Source organism: Osmerus mordax, chromosome 18, assembly GCF_038355195.1.
Source record: "Osmerus mordax isolate fOsmMor3 chromosome 18, fOsmMor3.pri, whole genome shotgun sequence".
Classification (NCBI taxonomy): Eukaryota; Metazoa; Chordata; class Actinopteri; order Osmeriformes; family Osmeridae; genus Osmerus; species Osmerus mordax.
In genome coordinates, this window is record NC_090067.1 from 1,599,599 (window position 1) to 1,618,002 (window position 18,404).

At 45.0% G+C, this 18,404-nt stretch overlaps 1 protein-coding gene across 1 annotated transcript; it reads right to left on the minus strand.

Annotated features, from left to right (window-relative positions):
- Positions 1-250: 250 nt before the first annotated feature.
- angpt2b (angiopoietin 2b) lies at positions 251-17,647 on the minus strand. The gene is made up of 9 exons (XM_067256565.1): positions 17,333-17,647; positions 13,736-13,891; positions 12,602-12,723; positions 9,945-10,156; positions 9,529-9,653; positions 5,966-6,067; positions 3,349-3,515; positions 1,290-1,420; positions 251-791 (listed from the first exon to the last, which is right to left on the minus strand). The coding sequence occupies exons 1-9, from the start codon at positions 17,645-17,647 to the stop codon at positions 631-633; spliced, it is 1,491 nt and encodes a 496-aa protein (XP_067112666.1). The 3' UTR covers positions 251-630.
- Positions 17,648-18,404: the final 757 nt, after the last annotated feature.

The window sequence follows — 18,404 nt, forward strand, 5'->3', positions numbered from 1 at the left end:
AGACAGTATTCTAGGTTGAGGTTTCTATTGTTACAAATGTACTGTAGATGTTGTGAAGTTCCCCTCAGGGATGGTGGTTGTATGATATGTAAGAGTGTTGGCAGGTAGGAGAAGGTCTTGCTGAGACCATCATGAGGTCCTGTAATGGTGCTGCTGGGATTGCTACACGTGTTACACGTGTTCTATGTAACCATGACGGCAGAGAAACTGTAACAGTGCACACAACAGTTGACCACTCCAAACCCAAACATTATTTAATTAAGTTTTTAATAACAGATTTCCGCTTTGGAAAGTAAATAAACTTGTAAAAATACACCAGCTTTAATTTATCATGAGGAGGTTAATCTCATAGAAATAAAAAGGTTTATGAGAATCTCTCTGCGGTGTAGCAGGCAGCATTCAGAGACTTGTTCGAAACATTCAAACAACAGGACAGTTATGTTGAGGAACCAAAGAAGAATACATAAGGGAGACTCTGTACTTTCACTAATAACCAGAAACAACGGTGTGTTCTTCCAGTCTCCTGTGCATCTCCAGTCCTCATTCACTCTTACACCTGGCTTCTCATCAACTCTCCCTTCCAGAAAATGTTCAATATCAGGCATGTTATGACATCATCAGCAGGCGCCATCAGAAGTCTGCAGGGCGGACCATCATGGTCGTCATGGTAGCCATCAGACCCGGGCCCTTCCAGTAGTACCACTTGATGCCGTTGTAGCGAACCACGTTGGAGACTCCGGGGTAGAAGATCCCGTTGAGGTTGGACGGCCCGCAGGCTTCGAACCACCAACCTGACGAGTCAGGGGTCAGGGGTCAAAACGCTGCTCAAAGACGATCAGACGGACATTAGATAACTCCAGCATACTATATAGCCTTGATCACTCTAATCATATATAACATGATGTGTTGAATGGAAGGTTAGAAGATAATGAGAGAGAAAAGAATGGGTGATAAAGAGAAGCATGAATTGAGGACGGAAAGATATAGGATAGAGGGATGGAGAGAAAGATGCAGAGGTAGAGAGATCGAGGTATAGATAGAGAGATTTAGGTGGAGAGAAGGGTAGAACAATCAAGGGATAGAGGAATAGAGAGTTAGAGACACAGAGGAATGGTGGGGATAGAGATGGAATGATGGATGGATGGAGGAATAGATCCATTGAGGGATGGATACAGAGGGAGTTAAGAGTGAAAGTGAGATAGAGGTATGACTGAATCTACGGGGATGATGGGGCTGAGGGATAAAGAGACAGAGGAATAGTGGGTTTAAAATCAACCAACAGTCCTTACCTCCTGATGCCATCTGGGCACACTTACAGCTGCAACGGTCGTTGTCCCTGTCCTTGGTGCTGAACGGGGTACCAGGGTGGGTCAGACTGCTGGTCTTGCCTGCTGTGCCACTGAAGCCCTGGGTATGGAGGCTGGTAGAGCAGAGAGGAGGAATGGGAGGGAGGGAGGGAGGGAGGGAGCGAGGGAGCGAGGGAGGGAGGGAGGGAGGGAGGGAGGGAGGGAGGGAGGGAGGGAGGGAGGGAGGGAGGGAGGGAGGGAGGGAGGGAGGGAGGGAGGGAGGGGAGGAGGGAGGGGAGGAGGGAGGGGAGGAGGGAAGAGAAGGGAGAGAAGATGAGGAGAGACAGGGATGAGGGAGAGAGTGGGTAACATTACATGTAAGCTAGCTGGTCCATACACATACATACACGGCACAAATATATACTGTGAACACACTCGTACACAGTGTTGCTTAACCTGACACCTCAGTATAAATAGAACCCCCTTATTCCACTACATTTCTAGTTAGCAGGGTCTAAAAGTACATTTGTTGGGCTAGTCATCCCACTTGTTCAGCAGTAAATTCTCTATCATGAACTGGCTATCCGTGACACATAGCTTATGTGATTTATTCAAAGGTTGTAATTCCAACAGTGTTTAACCAGGCTTGGGTAGGAGGTGAGCTATCAGGAGACTTCACTGGCACCACAGCCCTCTATCCAAGGAGACCCAGCATGAACCCAGTACTGTGGGGATGTTAGCCAGGGAGCTAATAAAACTAGCACATACTGAAGGAGGTGAGATGGAACAATATCTCTGTGGTGGTTGGCAGCAGATTTAACTGGGTTTGCCACACACAGCGAACAATGGGGTTTCAAAACAACAGAGGTCTTTAATGCGTTTTACTCCACAGAGACGTTTGTGCTAAGCTAACAGAGGAGCTAGGCGGCCTAGAGTAAGTCCTCCAACTATTCCAAACTTAGTCATCTGTTAAAAAGTTTGCAACCTTCCAGTAACTGTTGAATGTAACTTCATGTGTTAGTTAGGTTTTCTTATCTTGAACACATTTTGGGTTCAACTCCAGGCCTCGGTTTAGACTCCTGTTAGCAATGGAGGGTTAGAGGATTGTTAGCAGCAAGCTAACGGTACACTAGCACTGAGGTTTCATTTCAGTTGGCAGTTTTCTGGCAGAGGCAGGTGCTGTGCAGGTGCCAGACAGGTTTTCCCAAAGGAATATGTTGGGGCAGCGCTAGCTGTGGTTATGACTGGAGAGACAGAAGCAGAAATGTGGCAGCTAGCCATCCTGTCAGATCATCAGTCTGACTGGCGGCCTGACTGACTGACAGAAGGAAAGGTTGTCTTAACTTCCTCTTGACTTGATTCCTATACATTTTAAAGCATGTTCTCCCTCCTCCCTCTCTCTCTGGCTATCTCTTTCTTCCTCTCTCTCTCTCTCTCTCTCTCTCTCTCTCTCTCTCTCTCTCTCTCTCTCTCTCAATTTATCTTCCTCTCTCTGTCTATCTCGGTCTATCTTTCTTTCTGTCTCTTCCTCTCCCGACAGGCAATGAAAGAAAAACTAAGCCTGGATAATGGTCCCTAATTGTGAGAGATTCCTGCCCACTGTGTACAACTGTGAAGTATATTACTGTGGAATTATGCCTTTAGGAAAGTGAAGGGCTCTTAAATCTCTTCACGATTACACAGTTGCCCCTATTGTGGTTCCATGTACATAAAATTATGGCATAGTGACAACTGTTATACTAAAAATTGTTCAGTATTGATCAAGATTTTTAATTGATGTGATTATTTTACACGTAATTCATACAATCAGACACTTGTAAAGATGTGCTTTTGACAGTTTGAAGATTACAATTATTTATGTTAGCTTGAACCACTTTGAAAATGACAGTGCGACTTTCCCACATTGAGATGTGAATGCAGTATGTTTGCTGAGGAGAATTCTCTCTCTCTTTATCACGTAAAGACATTACCTGCCACAGTCCCTCCAACACGTAAGCCGATAGACTCAACCATTTCCCCACTCTCCAGTAACAGATTGCAAAGCCCAGTTACATTCTGGTACCTGTAGTTCTTGTCCTCTCCATTTATGTAGAAGTGGTCGTAGTGTGAGTAGGCTTGGTTCCCCTCTCCATCCTGCAGCAGGACATGCAGACTGTACTCCTGGGAGATGGTCACATGGTGGATGACATCATTCCCCAGCCAGTACTCTCCAGAGGGGTCCCCAAAACCCTGGGGACAGGGACAGGGAGAGAGGAGGGACAAACTGAACCTGCATAAAGACATATGGGAGACATCTATTGTCACACACGATCTGTGTTTGTGTGTGTGTGAGACAGGGAGAGAGAGGGAGAGAGACAGAGAGAGAAAGGGAAAGAAAGAGAGAGAGATAGCATAGATGGAATGAAGAAAAAGACAGATCATACACAAAGACAGATAGAGAGCTCAGGCAAACATGACAGATGCCAAGATGTAACACAAAATGTTAAATCTGAAATGAATGTGTTTTAATTGTGGTTGAACTGTAAGCTCCTTTGTTGATTGTTAAGGAATATCCTGGGAATAGTTTACAATTTGCAGACAAGGAGTTAAGTCAAGAGGGGGTGAAAGATTAAGAGGAATGTTTGTTTGACCTAAGGTGCTGACCACCTTGTGGGACAGTTGACCCTTGGGGATGGGTGAGAATCTTTTACGGCCTTCTATCCAAGATTTTTGATACAATCGGGTAGTTTGACCAGATGCTTGACAAATTCCAGGGTAGTCCTTTAAAGATCAAATCTGAAGTTAGGTTGGGCATCAGAACTTGTGAGACGCTGTTTGGGCATACGCTAATTGTGATCCCATCACATGGACAGGTGGTTTTGTGTTATTGTCTATGTTTGTGTGTTGATGATGGTTACGTTGGTATAAAGTTTTGTTTGAATTTAAAGGCTCATCTGGTGGGTCTTTATCACTCGGCTGAAAGACATTTGCGTTACGTGTCCTTCAGCAGATCGGTCTCAGAGTACTCTGATAAGTATTTCACGGTATTGAATAAAGAATTAGTATTAATCCGGCATTTTGAATATTTGAGTGCACAGTGTCTTCAGAATTGTCCATTACAACAGACACACACACACACAGCAGAGAGAAACCTTGGCTAAACGTTAGCTGAACGTCGACACGCAGCATCAACCAACCGTTACCTAGCATCACCAGAGCCCCTGTCCTCCCACTGCACTGCCACAGCCAAATATATATCATTCACTTCAGAAAATATTGTTCTTGAATAAGAAAGAATTAAGAAAACAATGAAAAATAGCATGGGGAAAAGCAGTTTGGAGATCTCTGTTCACACTGTGTTTCATTCTCTAGCAGGCTGTGTTCATTTATCTGCTACAAAAGACGAGAGACAAATTGCGTCTGGTCGTTCAATCACAGGGCAGACTGGTCTCCTGTACACACAGGCTGTTATTTCAGTCAGGCACAGAGAAGTGGATATCAACACACAAACATTCCTGCTTATTTCTGCTACGTCGGAGGAATACTAACCACTCTCTTTCAGGAGGGACACCAGTGGTAAAACCATCTTGTTTTTGTTATTAATCACTTAAATCCAAATGACATGTGGAGGTATGTTGTTTTTGTTGTGGTAGAGAAAATCACTTAGTCAAAATGTTTTCATATTTCCTTAGATATAGTCCCTGGTAAATACTCTAAGAGGTTGCTATATACTTAACGTATTTGAATAACATAAGTATAACTAACAGCCACTTAATCTGTCTTTGAAAATCAGTTGCTCTTGCTATGTGAGTGATGGGAGTATTTGATGAGTAAGTGCCTTGTGTCAGAGAATGCATGAGTATGTGTGTGTGTGTGTGTGTGTGTGTGTGTGTGTGCGTATGTACTGTGTGTGTGTATGTACTGTATGTGTGTGTGTGTGTGTGTGTGTGTGTGTGTGTGTGAGTGTGTGTGTGCATATGTACCGTGTGTGTGTATGTACTGTATGTGTGTGTGTGTGTGCCTATGTACCGTGTGTGTGTATGTACTGTACGTGTGAGTGTGTGTGTGTGTGTGTGTGAGGAGGGGAGGGGCAGGACAGACAGGGAGGACAGAGCAGGTGTATAAACAGGGAGTGTGGAGGGAGGAACACACACGGCCGGCCAATCAAAACAACCACAGGTCACTGGGGATCGTGGGCCTGTCAGTATCCCACGCCCACACACACACACACACACACACACACACACACACACACAGACACACACACACACAGACACACACACACACACAGACACACACACACATACACACACACACACAGACACACACACACATACACACACAGACACACACACACACACAGACACACTGATACTGATACTCTGATACTCTGCTGTGCTCTAATGATGCTCTTGTGATTCAATCTTGAGTGTTTGAAGCCTGTGGAAACATTCTTGATGCCCCTGGTTGTTGGGTGGAAAATGCATGTCGTAATTGTTGTCTCTGTATTTCCATGGCAACTGGTACACTATTGTGAATCCTTCTGAATGACACTCCTGAGATTATTTTCAAATGTACTGTTTTACATGTCTTGTGCAGTGCTGTTTTGTGATTAGAAACAAAGTTTTATAATACTTAATATTAGATATTTTAAAATATACCATGTATCATAATGTGTTTTGTAGTCCTTGTAAACGTACAGTTTTGTAGTCCTTCCAGCCACGATGGAAGTCCACTGATCCGTCTTTGCGATGCTGTAGAACCGTCCAGCCTCCTCCTCTCGTCTTCATGTCACAAAACACCTGCAGAGGTGAGAACACACTTCTGTTAAGACCTGTAAACACCTGTAGAGATGAACACACTCCTGGTTAGACCTGTAAACACCTGCAGAGGTGAGAACACACTCCTGGTTAGACCTGTAAACACCTGCAGAGGTGAGAACACACTTCTGTTAAGACCTGTAAACACCTGCAGAGGTGAGAAACACTCCTGGTTAGACCTGTAAACACCTGCAGAGGTGAGAACACACTTCTGGTTAGACCTGTAAACACCTGCAGAGGTGAGAACACAGAGAGAGAAAGAACGAAAGAAAGAAAGAAAGAAAGAGGGGGAAGGAGAGATAGAAAGAGTGGGAGAGAGAGAGAAATCCTGGCTTCAGTCACCCAATCGATCACTGTATGTTTTCTGTTCAACCTGATTACACATTCATCCTATGTAGATGTGTTTGGAAGGACGAACACTAATGAATCACAGCTATTCATCTCTCAGGCAGACAGAGAACTGTTGCCCAGTGGGGAAAATAGAGCTACATCTCAGTCTCTCTCAGGACTCACATGCAACAGTGTATGAATCACTGTTCATACACTGGGCATTTGCCCGGTCGGCCGACGCATTTTTGGGTAGAATCGGCGATATAATTTATGTTTTTTTTTTTTTTTTTTGGTCGGGCCGCCCCAAAAATAACCGACAGCGGCCCATTGGTAAAAACATTTTGGTCGAGCCGGCCTATAGAGAACTGACAGCAGCCCATTGGTTAATTTTCTTTATTGGCACTGGCCTGACCCAATCAAATCCAGGAACCCCCTTCCCCTGAATCATAATAGGTGCGTTCGACTTCATGCAGCGCCGGCGTCGCCTGCAGCCTCCTGCAGCCTACTGCAGCCCGGCTGACTTGAAGCAGCCAATGGCATTCTCAGATTCAAGGCAGCCGGCTGCAGCCGGCCGCCGGCGCTGCATGAAGTCGAATACACCTAATATCGCCTCCCGCACTGCAGGCCTTGAGACACGAGCTGTTGGCTAATGCGTATGCTGGTTTAGCATCGTTAAAGTTTAGCATCGCTAAAATGGAGAAACGACCACCAAAGCGCAAGGGAGGCGCAGGGAAGTTAAGGGAGAAAAAGATAACAGATCTACAGGTGAATGCCACAAAATGTGCAAACATTTCGAACATGTTGGGGGGGCTTTAGCTGCTTCAACATCAGCATTACCTGTAGAGGAAGGAGGAGAGGTGGCTGGTTCAGAGAGGCAGAAACATACTGACAGGGTCAGCGAAGAAGCCGAGGAGGAGGAGAGTGACCATGACAGGGCCATGGGAGCGAGTGAGGAAAAGATGGAAGAAAGAGTAGTTGATGACATGGTAAGGAGTAGGCAAATTAACAGGGACTCAGGAAGGGAGGGAGGCTGTGTGTGTGTGTTTGCAATGTATTTAGCAGACACTTTTGTCCAAAGCCACAAAATATGAATCTTACAATAAATAAAATGAACAGTAAACAGTTTTAAAAGTTGCTAAGCCAATATTAAGCAAAATAGTAATAATAACAATACAATATCAAATATCAATATGTATATATTTTATTTTTTTATACCATATACAAATCATAACTCTAAGAATTAATTAATTATTTAAGTGTAAGATCAACAGATAAGTCTTGAGACCCTTCTTGAAGGATCCAAAATGATCACATGAACGCAGAACACTAGGCAACTCATATTATAGAATGCATGCATATTTTAAGGACTGTCTGCAGGGAATGTGTCTGACCAGTCACGGTGGGTGTGGGCCGCCAGGGCCAAAAATGCCTGGGCCGATTTGTTGTCCCAGTCCAGCCCTGCCTGTTAGTGGAAAAACTCTGTTCCGAGTGTGTTCTTGATGGCTTGAAAGTATTTGTTTTGAGGTATTGCTTTTCCTACGCATTTCAAAGTAATCGCAAACTATTGTATTCATCAAATATACAGAGTGACAGTGTCTTCTGGACAATGAAATGATTGAGATATTGAGAGTTGTAGTACTGCATGTGTAAAGTGGAAAAACAACTTGGAGTTGAACAGAAGTTGTTAATACAAGGATTAAAATAGGATTGGGAAAAAGTCCATTTACATTTATTTATATGAAGCTTCACTTCAACAAAAAAGTAAAGGTTTAAATCAATGACTTGATCACAGGATAGGCAAACGGTGGAAACATCAGGCCAAATTTACAGCCCACACAAATATGTGATTTAGTCTATGGCTCCTTTTGCAAACCACACATACACTTAATGACACACACACAGAGAGACTCTCTCTCTCTCTTCTCTCTCTCTTTTTCTCTCCCTGAATAGAAAAATAGGGCAATTTAACCTGCCCCACTTTAATATAACCACCCAGTTTGGCCACGCCAAGGGCCCGAGTGTGTACCAGCTTGCATCTATGTAAACCTGCTAGGCTCCACAGCTGGCAGCAAACACACAGTAGTACTGCCAAACACTGGCTGCTGTGACCACAGGAAACAGAAGAGGAAGGGGGGAGAGAGAGAGAGAGGGAGAGAGAGAGAGAGAGATAGGTAGACAGAGAGAGAGAGAGGTGGGGGGGCAAGCGATACAGGGAAAACAGAGAGAGAAGGCTTTTGTGAGAAAGACACTCTAATAAGGAAGTGGTTCCAGCCAGAAATGTGAGGCTTGGTGGGGTGGGGGTGGGGGGGAAGTGTCATCCACTGGTGGGTAGCTGGTGATGCAAGTTCTGTGTGAGCGAGCCAAGGCTGCTCCAGGTCAGTAAAAGGGCCTCCTAAGCTAATGGGACTTAGCATTCAGATGCACAATCCCTCACTGTGGGGCCCTGAGGCTCCTGATGCTGATTATGAGAGCTTCCTGAACCTCGACATGGCATTTCCACCTCACCTCGATGCCAGACAGCTCTGCTAGCGCTGCATTACACTAAACATACCCTGACCTTCCAGCATTCCACGTGGCCGCCTCACAAACAATACACCAGCTAAAGATTGTGTGTGTGTTTTCGTATGTGTGCATTATCAAAACACCTAGAATAGACTGTTTTGGAAGCTCATGTTGTAATAAAAGGTTATCAAAAAGTCAATTTTTACCTGAAATGTTTTCAGGTAAAAGAAAGACAAATGTGGACAAACTGATATCAAAGAAGGAACGAAATTTGGTTACACAGTATGTTAACAACATGATTCCCTTTGTCAGGAGTTTAATAAAGTTGCTGTGACTCAGCAGTCTCCTGAAGATTTAAATAGGAATCACAAATAGTTTATTTGAATAAGGTATGACCTCTATCACCTCCACCATGAGAGTGTCAGATGTGTGAGTCATCCATCCATCTATCTATTCCATCTATTTATCGATCGATATATCGATTTAGCAATATATTGATCGATATATCGATTTAGCAATATATTGATAGATATATCGATATATACAGTATATACAAATACAGTGTATTTATGTCAAAGACTAAAAGTTTGGGTCCACGATTGACCTCTGACCTTGACGGTGCGTGTGGAGTTGGGGAGCCGTATGCTGTAGACGCCGCTCTCTGTGACCCCTGACCTGAAGAGCTCAGCACAGTCCCTCAGACTGGACCCCTCCTCTATAGGAAGGGTGGAGATTTCTAGAACAACAAGATTCACATTCTGATCAAGACATCAGCAAGAATCAACCTTAGTAACTTCAGAAATGACAAATGACTTTTAGTAAATAATATAACAGTAATGTTAATATACAGTATACCATATAATGTTCACATCAATTTAAAAAAAAAAATACAAAAATGTATTTGTCCAACTGCACTCTTTTAATCATGTTTAGATCTAACAAGATTTAACATATGCATAAGCAGCATGTTTGAAGTTAGAACAGCTTGATTCCTCGACCTCCACACATCCCCAGCCCAGAGTCTCACCGTTGCAGTGTGTGACCAGAGCCAGGAGCTGCTGCACGGTGTCTGTGAGGGAGGCCTGCTGTCTCTGCAGCAGGCTGCTGTTGTGGCTGGACGCCCCCAGCCCTGCCTGCAGCTGCCCCACCAGCCAGCTCTGCCTCTCCACCAGCTCCATCAGGTCCTGCTGCTCCCTCTGGTGCCTGGCCTCCAGGGAGGAGACCCTCTGCTCCAGGAGACTGGGGGACACATGGGGGTGGAGGTGGGGGGAGGGGTGTGAGAATTGGAGAGGAGTGGGGATTGAGGAGTGAAGAGGAGAGGGAATTGGAGAGTTGTGAGGTCAGAAGAGGCAAAAAGAGGAAGAAGCAGTAAAGGAGAGGAGAAGGTGGTGGAGATAGGAGAGAGGAGAGGAGAGTAAAGAGAATTGGAGAGGAGTGGGGATTGAGGGGAGGAGAGAGAATTAGAGGAGTGGGGATTGAGGAGAAGAGAGAGAATTAGAGGAGTGGGGATTGAGGAGAAGAGGGAGGATTGGAGAGGAGTGGGAATGAGGAGGGAAAGATAATTAGGAGAACAGAAGAGAGGAGAGGACACAGTAAAGGAAACAAGAGAAGTGATGGAGTGAAAAGAAGAGAGGAGATGAAGGCTAAAGGAAACCTTGTTGTTTATCCATTTCCTTTTTGCAGCACAGGGCACACAGTAGAATGAGCAGCCAGTCTGGATGGAGAAGAAGGCTGAGTGATGGAGGGAGGGGAGAGTCTCATTGGTTCAACATCACAGAAACACCTGTACAGCAGTAGTGTCTGCAGATGGACTTGCAGAGCAGGCCTCTCAATCACCACCCAGAGGCAGGGATATGACAAGCCACCATCTTGTGTGTGTGTGTGTGTGTGTGTGTGAGAGAGTGAGAGAGAGAATTACATTGTGAATGGAGTCGAAGAGAGATTGGGTTTATACAGTGTGTGTGTGTGTGTTTCTGTGCACGTGTATGTGTGTGTGTCTGTGTCCGTGCACGTGTGTGTGTGTGGCTGTGTGTGTGTGTGTGCATGTTATTGCTAGCTGCAAATGAACATCATAAATCCCCGTCCTGATCTTTATAGCTGTGACTAACGACACTGCGGCCATTATTTATTGAAACAATCCAGCCGCCCTGATTGGACAAGCTACTTCCCAGCATTCCGCTCCCTCGCCCCGCTCTCCAACACGTTCCCTCCATCTCTCACCGCTACACACACACACACACATTTCTGCTCACACCCTCCGAGGACACTTGTCTCTGTGAATATCGATCTCAATGGCACTTTTATTTCACATTGTCTTTGTGTAAGAACACTTGGCCAGCCAATCCACCGTGAAGCACGGCATGTGCTGACTTGTGATTGGACGAGGGTGATGGGGAGATGATGTCATGATCCAGCAAGGTTTCAATTGTTTAAAGAGGATCGAGTTTTTTACGTTTTTTTCTGATTCTGAGTGAAGCATGTCTGTGACTTTTTCTCAAGACGCTTGAAGCTGGGAAAGCATTTTGCTCATTAGAACGTTACAGACTTTTAACATTACATCTTCTCTCTCTCTCTCTCTCTCTCTCTCTCTCTCTCTCTCTCTCTCTCTCTCTCTCTCTCTCTCTCTCTCTCTCTCTCTCTCTCTCTATCTCTCTCTCTCTCTCTCTCTCTCCTTCTCTCTCACCCTCTTACTTCTTCTCTCTCTCTTTATCTCTGTCTTCTGTCTCTCTCTCTCTCAGCCTTGGGAAGGGATAGGTCCACATGTTCTGGTAGTACACTACCAGTAGTAGTACACTACCAGAACATTTCTCACAGATTAGCATGTCATTTGTTGAAAAACCTAACTCTTTCTTCTTGTTGAGTGGGCGGTGGATCAAAGCTCACTCACAGACCCCGAGGCTACAACAGTAGCCCCTCTGAAAAGCAACCAGAGATTCATTCCTCTTCTTCATTCCTCCTCTTCTTTCTCTTTTCCTTCCTCTTCCCTCTCCTCCTCTTCTCTTCTTCTTTCTCTTGCAAGTATTCTCCTTTCTCTTTGTCCAGATCTTCCCTGAATGCATCTGTACTGTCACCACCCAGTGCCAAGATTGACTTGTTTCATCTACTGACGCATCATGAACCTGGTGTAAGCATGTACGGTGGGGGCGAAGGGTCAAACAGACCCAGATGGGCAACTGTTGGCCGGGCCAGATAAGTCAATTATCCAGAACTTGTTCAGGAGGCTAAGATGATAAACAAGCAGATAGACAGACATAGTATATGCACTCTCTACACACACAAACACACGCCCATACACAGGCAAGTATACACACACATGCACATGTGAGAATACAGACACACACAGTTGAGAATGTAGACACACACAAATATATAACGCACACACACAAGTAAGAACACACAAAAACACAACTGAGAATACACACACACAAGCACAGGCAACAATGTACACACACACAGGCGAGGACACACAGGTGAGAATATACACGTAAAGTACATACACACACAGGAATTTGCACACCAATAAAGAGTGTGCAAGAGTACAACACAAAAATACATACATCCAAACACACAGTTCACATACTCTCTACACACTGTGCAGATACACACACATACGCAGACACACATAGTCACACACCTATGCAGACACACGCACACACATATAGACACACACACACAAACGTTTACCTGTTTTTGTGGTTGAGTCGTGAGATCTCCTGGGTCTGCAGCAGGATGTGGTTCTCCAGGCGGCTGGTGAACAGAGAGTTCTCCAACAGCTGGATCTCCAGCCTGCTGGTTTGGTTCAACACCTACAAGAGGGAGGGATGGATGGAGAGAGGTATGGAGGTATGGAAGAAGGAAGAGAGGGATAGAGAGATGAATATATTATGGGAGGGAGGTATAAATGGAGGGAGTAAGAGATGGATAGAGAGAAAAAAACAGGGAAGGGTGGAGGTTGAGAAGATGGATATATGGATGTATGGATCTATGGATGGATGGATGGATGAAAGAGGACGAAGGGAGGGAATGAGAAAAAACTGAGGATAGTTGAAGGAGGGATAGATAGATGAAAAGTTGAACAGGTGGATAGAGAGCTGGATTTTATCGACAGTGAAAAGAGAAGGCTGACATGTCAATCCACCTGTGTTTTGAAATAAACAGTTAAAAGACAAATATTTGCTCTGGTTGCCTCATCATGCATCACTACAGGGACAGCTAACAAAAGGAGAGTGAGAGAGAAGGATGCTAAAGCTACAAAGAATGAGAATTGTGAGGGATTAAAACAATCTGTAATAACAGCCATGTCATATCTACAAACACATCTGTGTTGTGGTACTGTGGGGACTTGTGTTTGAACTGGCTAGTTGTCAGTCACCTAGCTTGACCTAGAACGTCAATCAGAGTTTACTCAGCCCAAATATCACCTGTTACAAAGAGACAGTCACAAACTGTTGACCTGAACTTGTGTCTGGCCTTTTCCCAAAGTACATAACCCATCAGATTCAATTGAACTTGTGACTTTAAAGACTTGCTAACATATGATAACTTCCTCATAGGCAGTTTGAGTATTGAAGTTGCTATGATTTTAGCAATTGTTAGCCACTAAAATGAACACTTTGTTGTTAATTTTAACTCTTCTTTCCACACTAGAATCAGTTGATGTATAATTAGCAAGATGTAAGCTTTTTAGAGTTGTTTCTTACACTTAAGCTACAGTTGCTAACGTTACCTAACCATTAGCTACTTAGAGGTCAGTAACAATATGTTAATACTGTTACAAGACCAAACTGTTTTCCACTTGGCTGCTTGTTATTGGCGGACCTGGGTCTCCACATCCGTCAGTTTGCGGGTCTGCTCAGCTGATTGGCTCAAGAGGTTGGTTCCCATTTCCAACATGGCCACCGTCTGGGTTTGGACAGCGTTCCTCTTCATCTCCTCCATCCTGGAACGCACGTTTTCCTGGATGTAGTTCTCTAGCTGCTCACAAGAGACACAGGAAACCCATTTCATTCCATTTATATTTATGAATTTAGACTTCTATCCAAACCTTTACATTCCATTACCATTATCTTAACATTTGCATTCAATACCTATCTAAACCTATACATTCCATTTACATTAGCCTATTGACTTATGGGTGTGGGACTCGAACCCATGAGGAAATTTACACAGTAATGTAGGCGTGGAACCAGCAGTGGGGTGTGGAACTCGAACCCACAACACACTGTACACTGCAACAACACTGCAGGATGGAACATTACCTCGTTGGGATGAGCAGGATTCGTAACCCGACATACACATCCCTGTCATCCCTGCTTGGTCCTTGTTGCAGAGGAGCTACTAAGCTCCTGCTGAGTTAGTCATATTTTGCCTGTGGAGGTTCAGTTGGCTTGTCAAAATATCATCTGAACTGTAATTCATCCCTGCTCTATCTAACTGTATTCATAATCCCTCTCCTGATAACACAGTAAGGAAGCACAGCATTCCACACGTGTGTCCTGCTGGTGCAAGTGCACGTGGGAGTTGGAGTTCATTAATTACCTTTCATATTGCGCTTGATTGCTTTATACTGGAGTGGCTTGGAACATGACACAATGGACACACACAATACAATAACACACATATACACACACACCTAATCCAGAAAACACACACATACATACCTCAATCAATCCGAAACTCGTTGTACTTTATAGGAGTAGTAAAAATAAAGGCCCATCCGTCTCAGGGCCATAAACAGATTTCTTTATTGATGTGGCTACTTTGTGAGAACAGAACATGCTAGACTCATCCACACGTCACTCTCTGGTGTTTTTGTTCAAACGTTTCCATTGCTGAGTTATGGAATTCACTCTAGCAGGAGCTGCTTGGAGCCTAGCAATAAATCAGGGCTGGGTATTGTAAGGTACACATTCATATTTATGTCTCTGAAGAGAAGATGTACAAATTTAGTCTAAAGGGAGAATATTCTTCAGAATAATTCTGCTAATAGGTGGCTAGCCACAGCAATGAGGGGTGAGTGTATTCAAACAAGGCTATGATTATTGGTTTTCACAATAAAACTGTATTATTCTGAGAATAATAGCACAATAGACACTGGCCACAATAGCGCCTTCTGTTTTCAATCAAATACCGTATAAAGACAAGAAAAAGTAAAGATTAATCAGCATAAAATTGTTGACTTTGGAGTCATTTCTGGCTCTATAATTTGTTATTTTTCTCTCTGTCTCTCACTTTTTGTGTCTCACTCTCTGTAAACCTAAATATATCCTTGCTACTGTGATGTATAGAGACATCTGAACAGGAAAGAAATACATTATGAGCAGAGCTGGGAGAAGAGATTAGTAGTGGATTACCCTCTGCCTTCGAACCTCAAAAGGGAGGAATATATCTGTCTTTCTATCCCTCTCTTCCTCTATTCATCTTTCTGTCACTCTCAATCTTTCTCTCATTCTCCGTCTCTTTGTCTCCCTCTCTATCTTTCTCTCCCTCTCTATCTTTATCTCGCTCTCCTTCCTCCCTCCCTCTTCCTCTTCCACAGATATCAGAACACAGCCCAGCGTGTCTCCATCACAGTACATGATGTAGTTCAGTCCCTGAGGTCAATACAAACTCCCTTCCCTGCTGTCAGAAACACAGCCAGCTAGTAGATCCTATGTGTGTGTCTGTCTCTGTGTGTGTTTGTGTGTGTGTGTGTGTATGTAAATCTCTAGCATTAGGCCCACAAAGAATGCTGTCTGAGCAGGAATATAAATGGATAGCAGAGGTGTAAATCAGCTTAGAGGATATCCACCACTTGATGTCTTCATTTGCTGAGTCAATAGGATCATTGTTCTCTATCTGTAAGAGTTACACAGACAAGGGAGTTTGCGACTGTGTGTGTGTGCGTGCGTGCGTGTGTGTGTGTGTGCGTGTGTGTGTAAGAGAGAGAGAGAGTTAAAAGCTTTTAGTACATTTAGCTAGTTTAAAAGAAATATTGTCTTCATGAAATTAACTTAATTATTATGTGAACAAAGCAGGCCACTTAAATCTCCTTAATCTCCAGACTCTAATGCAGGATACAATTAACTCTACCAACATTTAGCACATCAGAGACCGCACACACACACACACACACAGCTGCTGGGGGGAGCAAAGCACACCACTAGGGGGTGGGGGAGGATGGAACAATCCCACAATGCTGTGTTCTTGAAACACTACTAAAATAATCTGGAACTGAATATTGCAGCCCTGATTTAAGAACTCACTGTAGTAACATGCTGGATCGTGTGTGAGTGTGCGTGGGTTTGTGGGTGTCTGGGGTGTGTGTGTGTGTGTGTGTGTGTGGGGGGGGCAGTCTTGGGTGTGTGTGTCTGCATTTGTACAGCAAGACTATTGCCAAGATTATCTTCCGATTCCTTATTTTAGAAACACACACACACACAATCGAACACACACACACCCTCATAACAGATATAACACTAGGTAAATGACCCGTGAACTAGAATTGTTCAGAAGTGTTAAAAAATATACATAGACAGTTCATTGGTAAGACAAGGTTTGTGCTTGTGAAAGCTATTAATTACCAGTTTTTGTTTAAATGAACTGAAACATTATTTTGTGTGCGTGTCTGTGTGTGTGTGTGTGTGTGTGTGTGTGTGTGTGTGTGTGCGTGTGTATGTGTGGCGGAGGAAGACTACTGGTTTAATGGTCTGATGCATATTTGGCTGATATGCTGAACGTCTTGTCTTTCCTCTCATGCTACAGGGACTCTTGGCTACCCAGCGGTCTTAAATAGAGACTCTCTTTCTATCACACACATACACACACACACATACGCATATTGTCAGAAGGCCAAAAGAACACTGAGTATCCAGTTTATTATAAATGATCACTAAGAAATGTTACTGATGAGGCCTTGTCAACTCTACTGCGAAGACTGTGTCATCATTATCAAGTCATCATCTGTATGATGATGGCTTTCACTACATCATACAGACTGCTGGAGGAGGAGAGGGTGAGACAGAGAGGAGGGAGAGAGACTAGGGAGGAGAAAAGATAGGGAGAGGGCGAGGAGAGAGCTAGGGAGAGGAGGGTCAGAGAGAGGAAAAGGAGGGAGGGAGATAGAGGATGGAGAGATTGAGAGAGTGAAGGTAGGAGTTGGGGTAAGGAGAGAAAGACAAGATGGATAGGATGGAGAGAGATAGAAAGAGAGAGAGAATAAGGAGAGAGTGAGAAGAGAGGAGAGGAGAAGAGAGGACAGGCGAGGAGAGGAGAAGAACCTTGAGAAGACTATACCAGTTATTGTTAGCCAACACACACACAAACACACCAAACACATAAACCAAACACACACACCAACATATACACAAAGACACTAAACACACAAACACAAATACACACCTCCCCTTCCCCCAGCCAGCCCCTGAGGTACCTTACCTTCTGCAGCCACAGTGTGTTATTCTCTGTGGCGCTCTCCAGGACCTCCAGCTTTCTCTGGTGCCAGGAGGGCCGTGGCTGGCCACCACCCCCCTCAGGTTGGCCTGGGCCTGAGCCTGGGGCTGGGGGAGAGTCCCTCTGGAGGGAGTTGGTGACCCGGAAGTCCTTGAGGGGCGAACAGTGGTCGACCTCTGGCAGCAGGAAGGTGTAGCTGCAGGGGCCGTGCTGTACACGATGTGGGCGCCGCTCTGAACCAATCACCACAGCCGACAGGTAGACCAGGTAGGTGAGGGACAGGGCGAGGGGGAGGCCCATGTCGGGCAGGGGGAGGAGGGGGAGAGGTGAGGGTTGAAGGGTGGGGAAGGTGTGTCCGGTGAGTGTGCCCCTACTGTCTGAGTCTCTGTTGACTCAGTTGTTCTCTCTCTCTATCTCTCTCTCTTTCTCGTTCTCTTTCTCGATTTGTTAAAAACACACCAGGTTTCTGTCTGGCTGCTGTGTATCCTCCAGTGTAGTCCTGTATCTCTTCTGTGGCAGATGCATCCAGCGGTCTTCCCCAAAACTCAGCAGTGCTCCATCATCCCCGCTGTGTGCTGTCAGGACAGACAGACAGGCAGGCAGACAGGGAGCGAGGAAGACAGACAGACAGACGGTTGCCGGGGCTGGCCGGCTGCAGGGAGACGGGATGTCTTCCTGTTTGCCCCCAGCAGAGCTTTGCTGCAGGAAACAGGCTGAGAAGTACTTTATCTAGCCTCTGGTCTCCTCTTTTCTTCTGGTTGTTTCTTTCCGTCTCCCTCTCTTTTTACTCCAGCTGTGGTGTCCGTTCTGCCTGGATGGAGAGCTGAGAGGAGGAGTGGAGGAGGAGGAGAACAGGAGGAGGACAGGAGGAGGAGAAGAGTGGCTGGTTTGGGGATGTTGGCTGAAATGGCAGGGCTCTTAAAGTTACTGGAGAGTGTATGGCTCTCTACACCCCCTCCTTACTTCAGTACATAATCACTCAACAGCCCCTTTCCCTTCCTCGCTCCCTCTGTTATCCCTCCCTCCCCCCTCCCTCCTCCCTCCCTCCCCCCTCCCT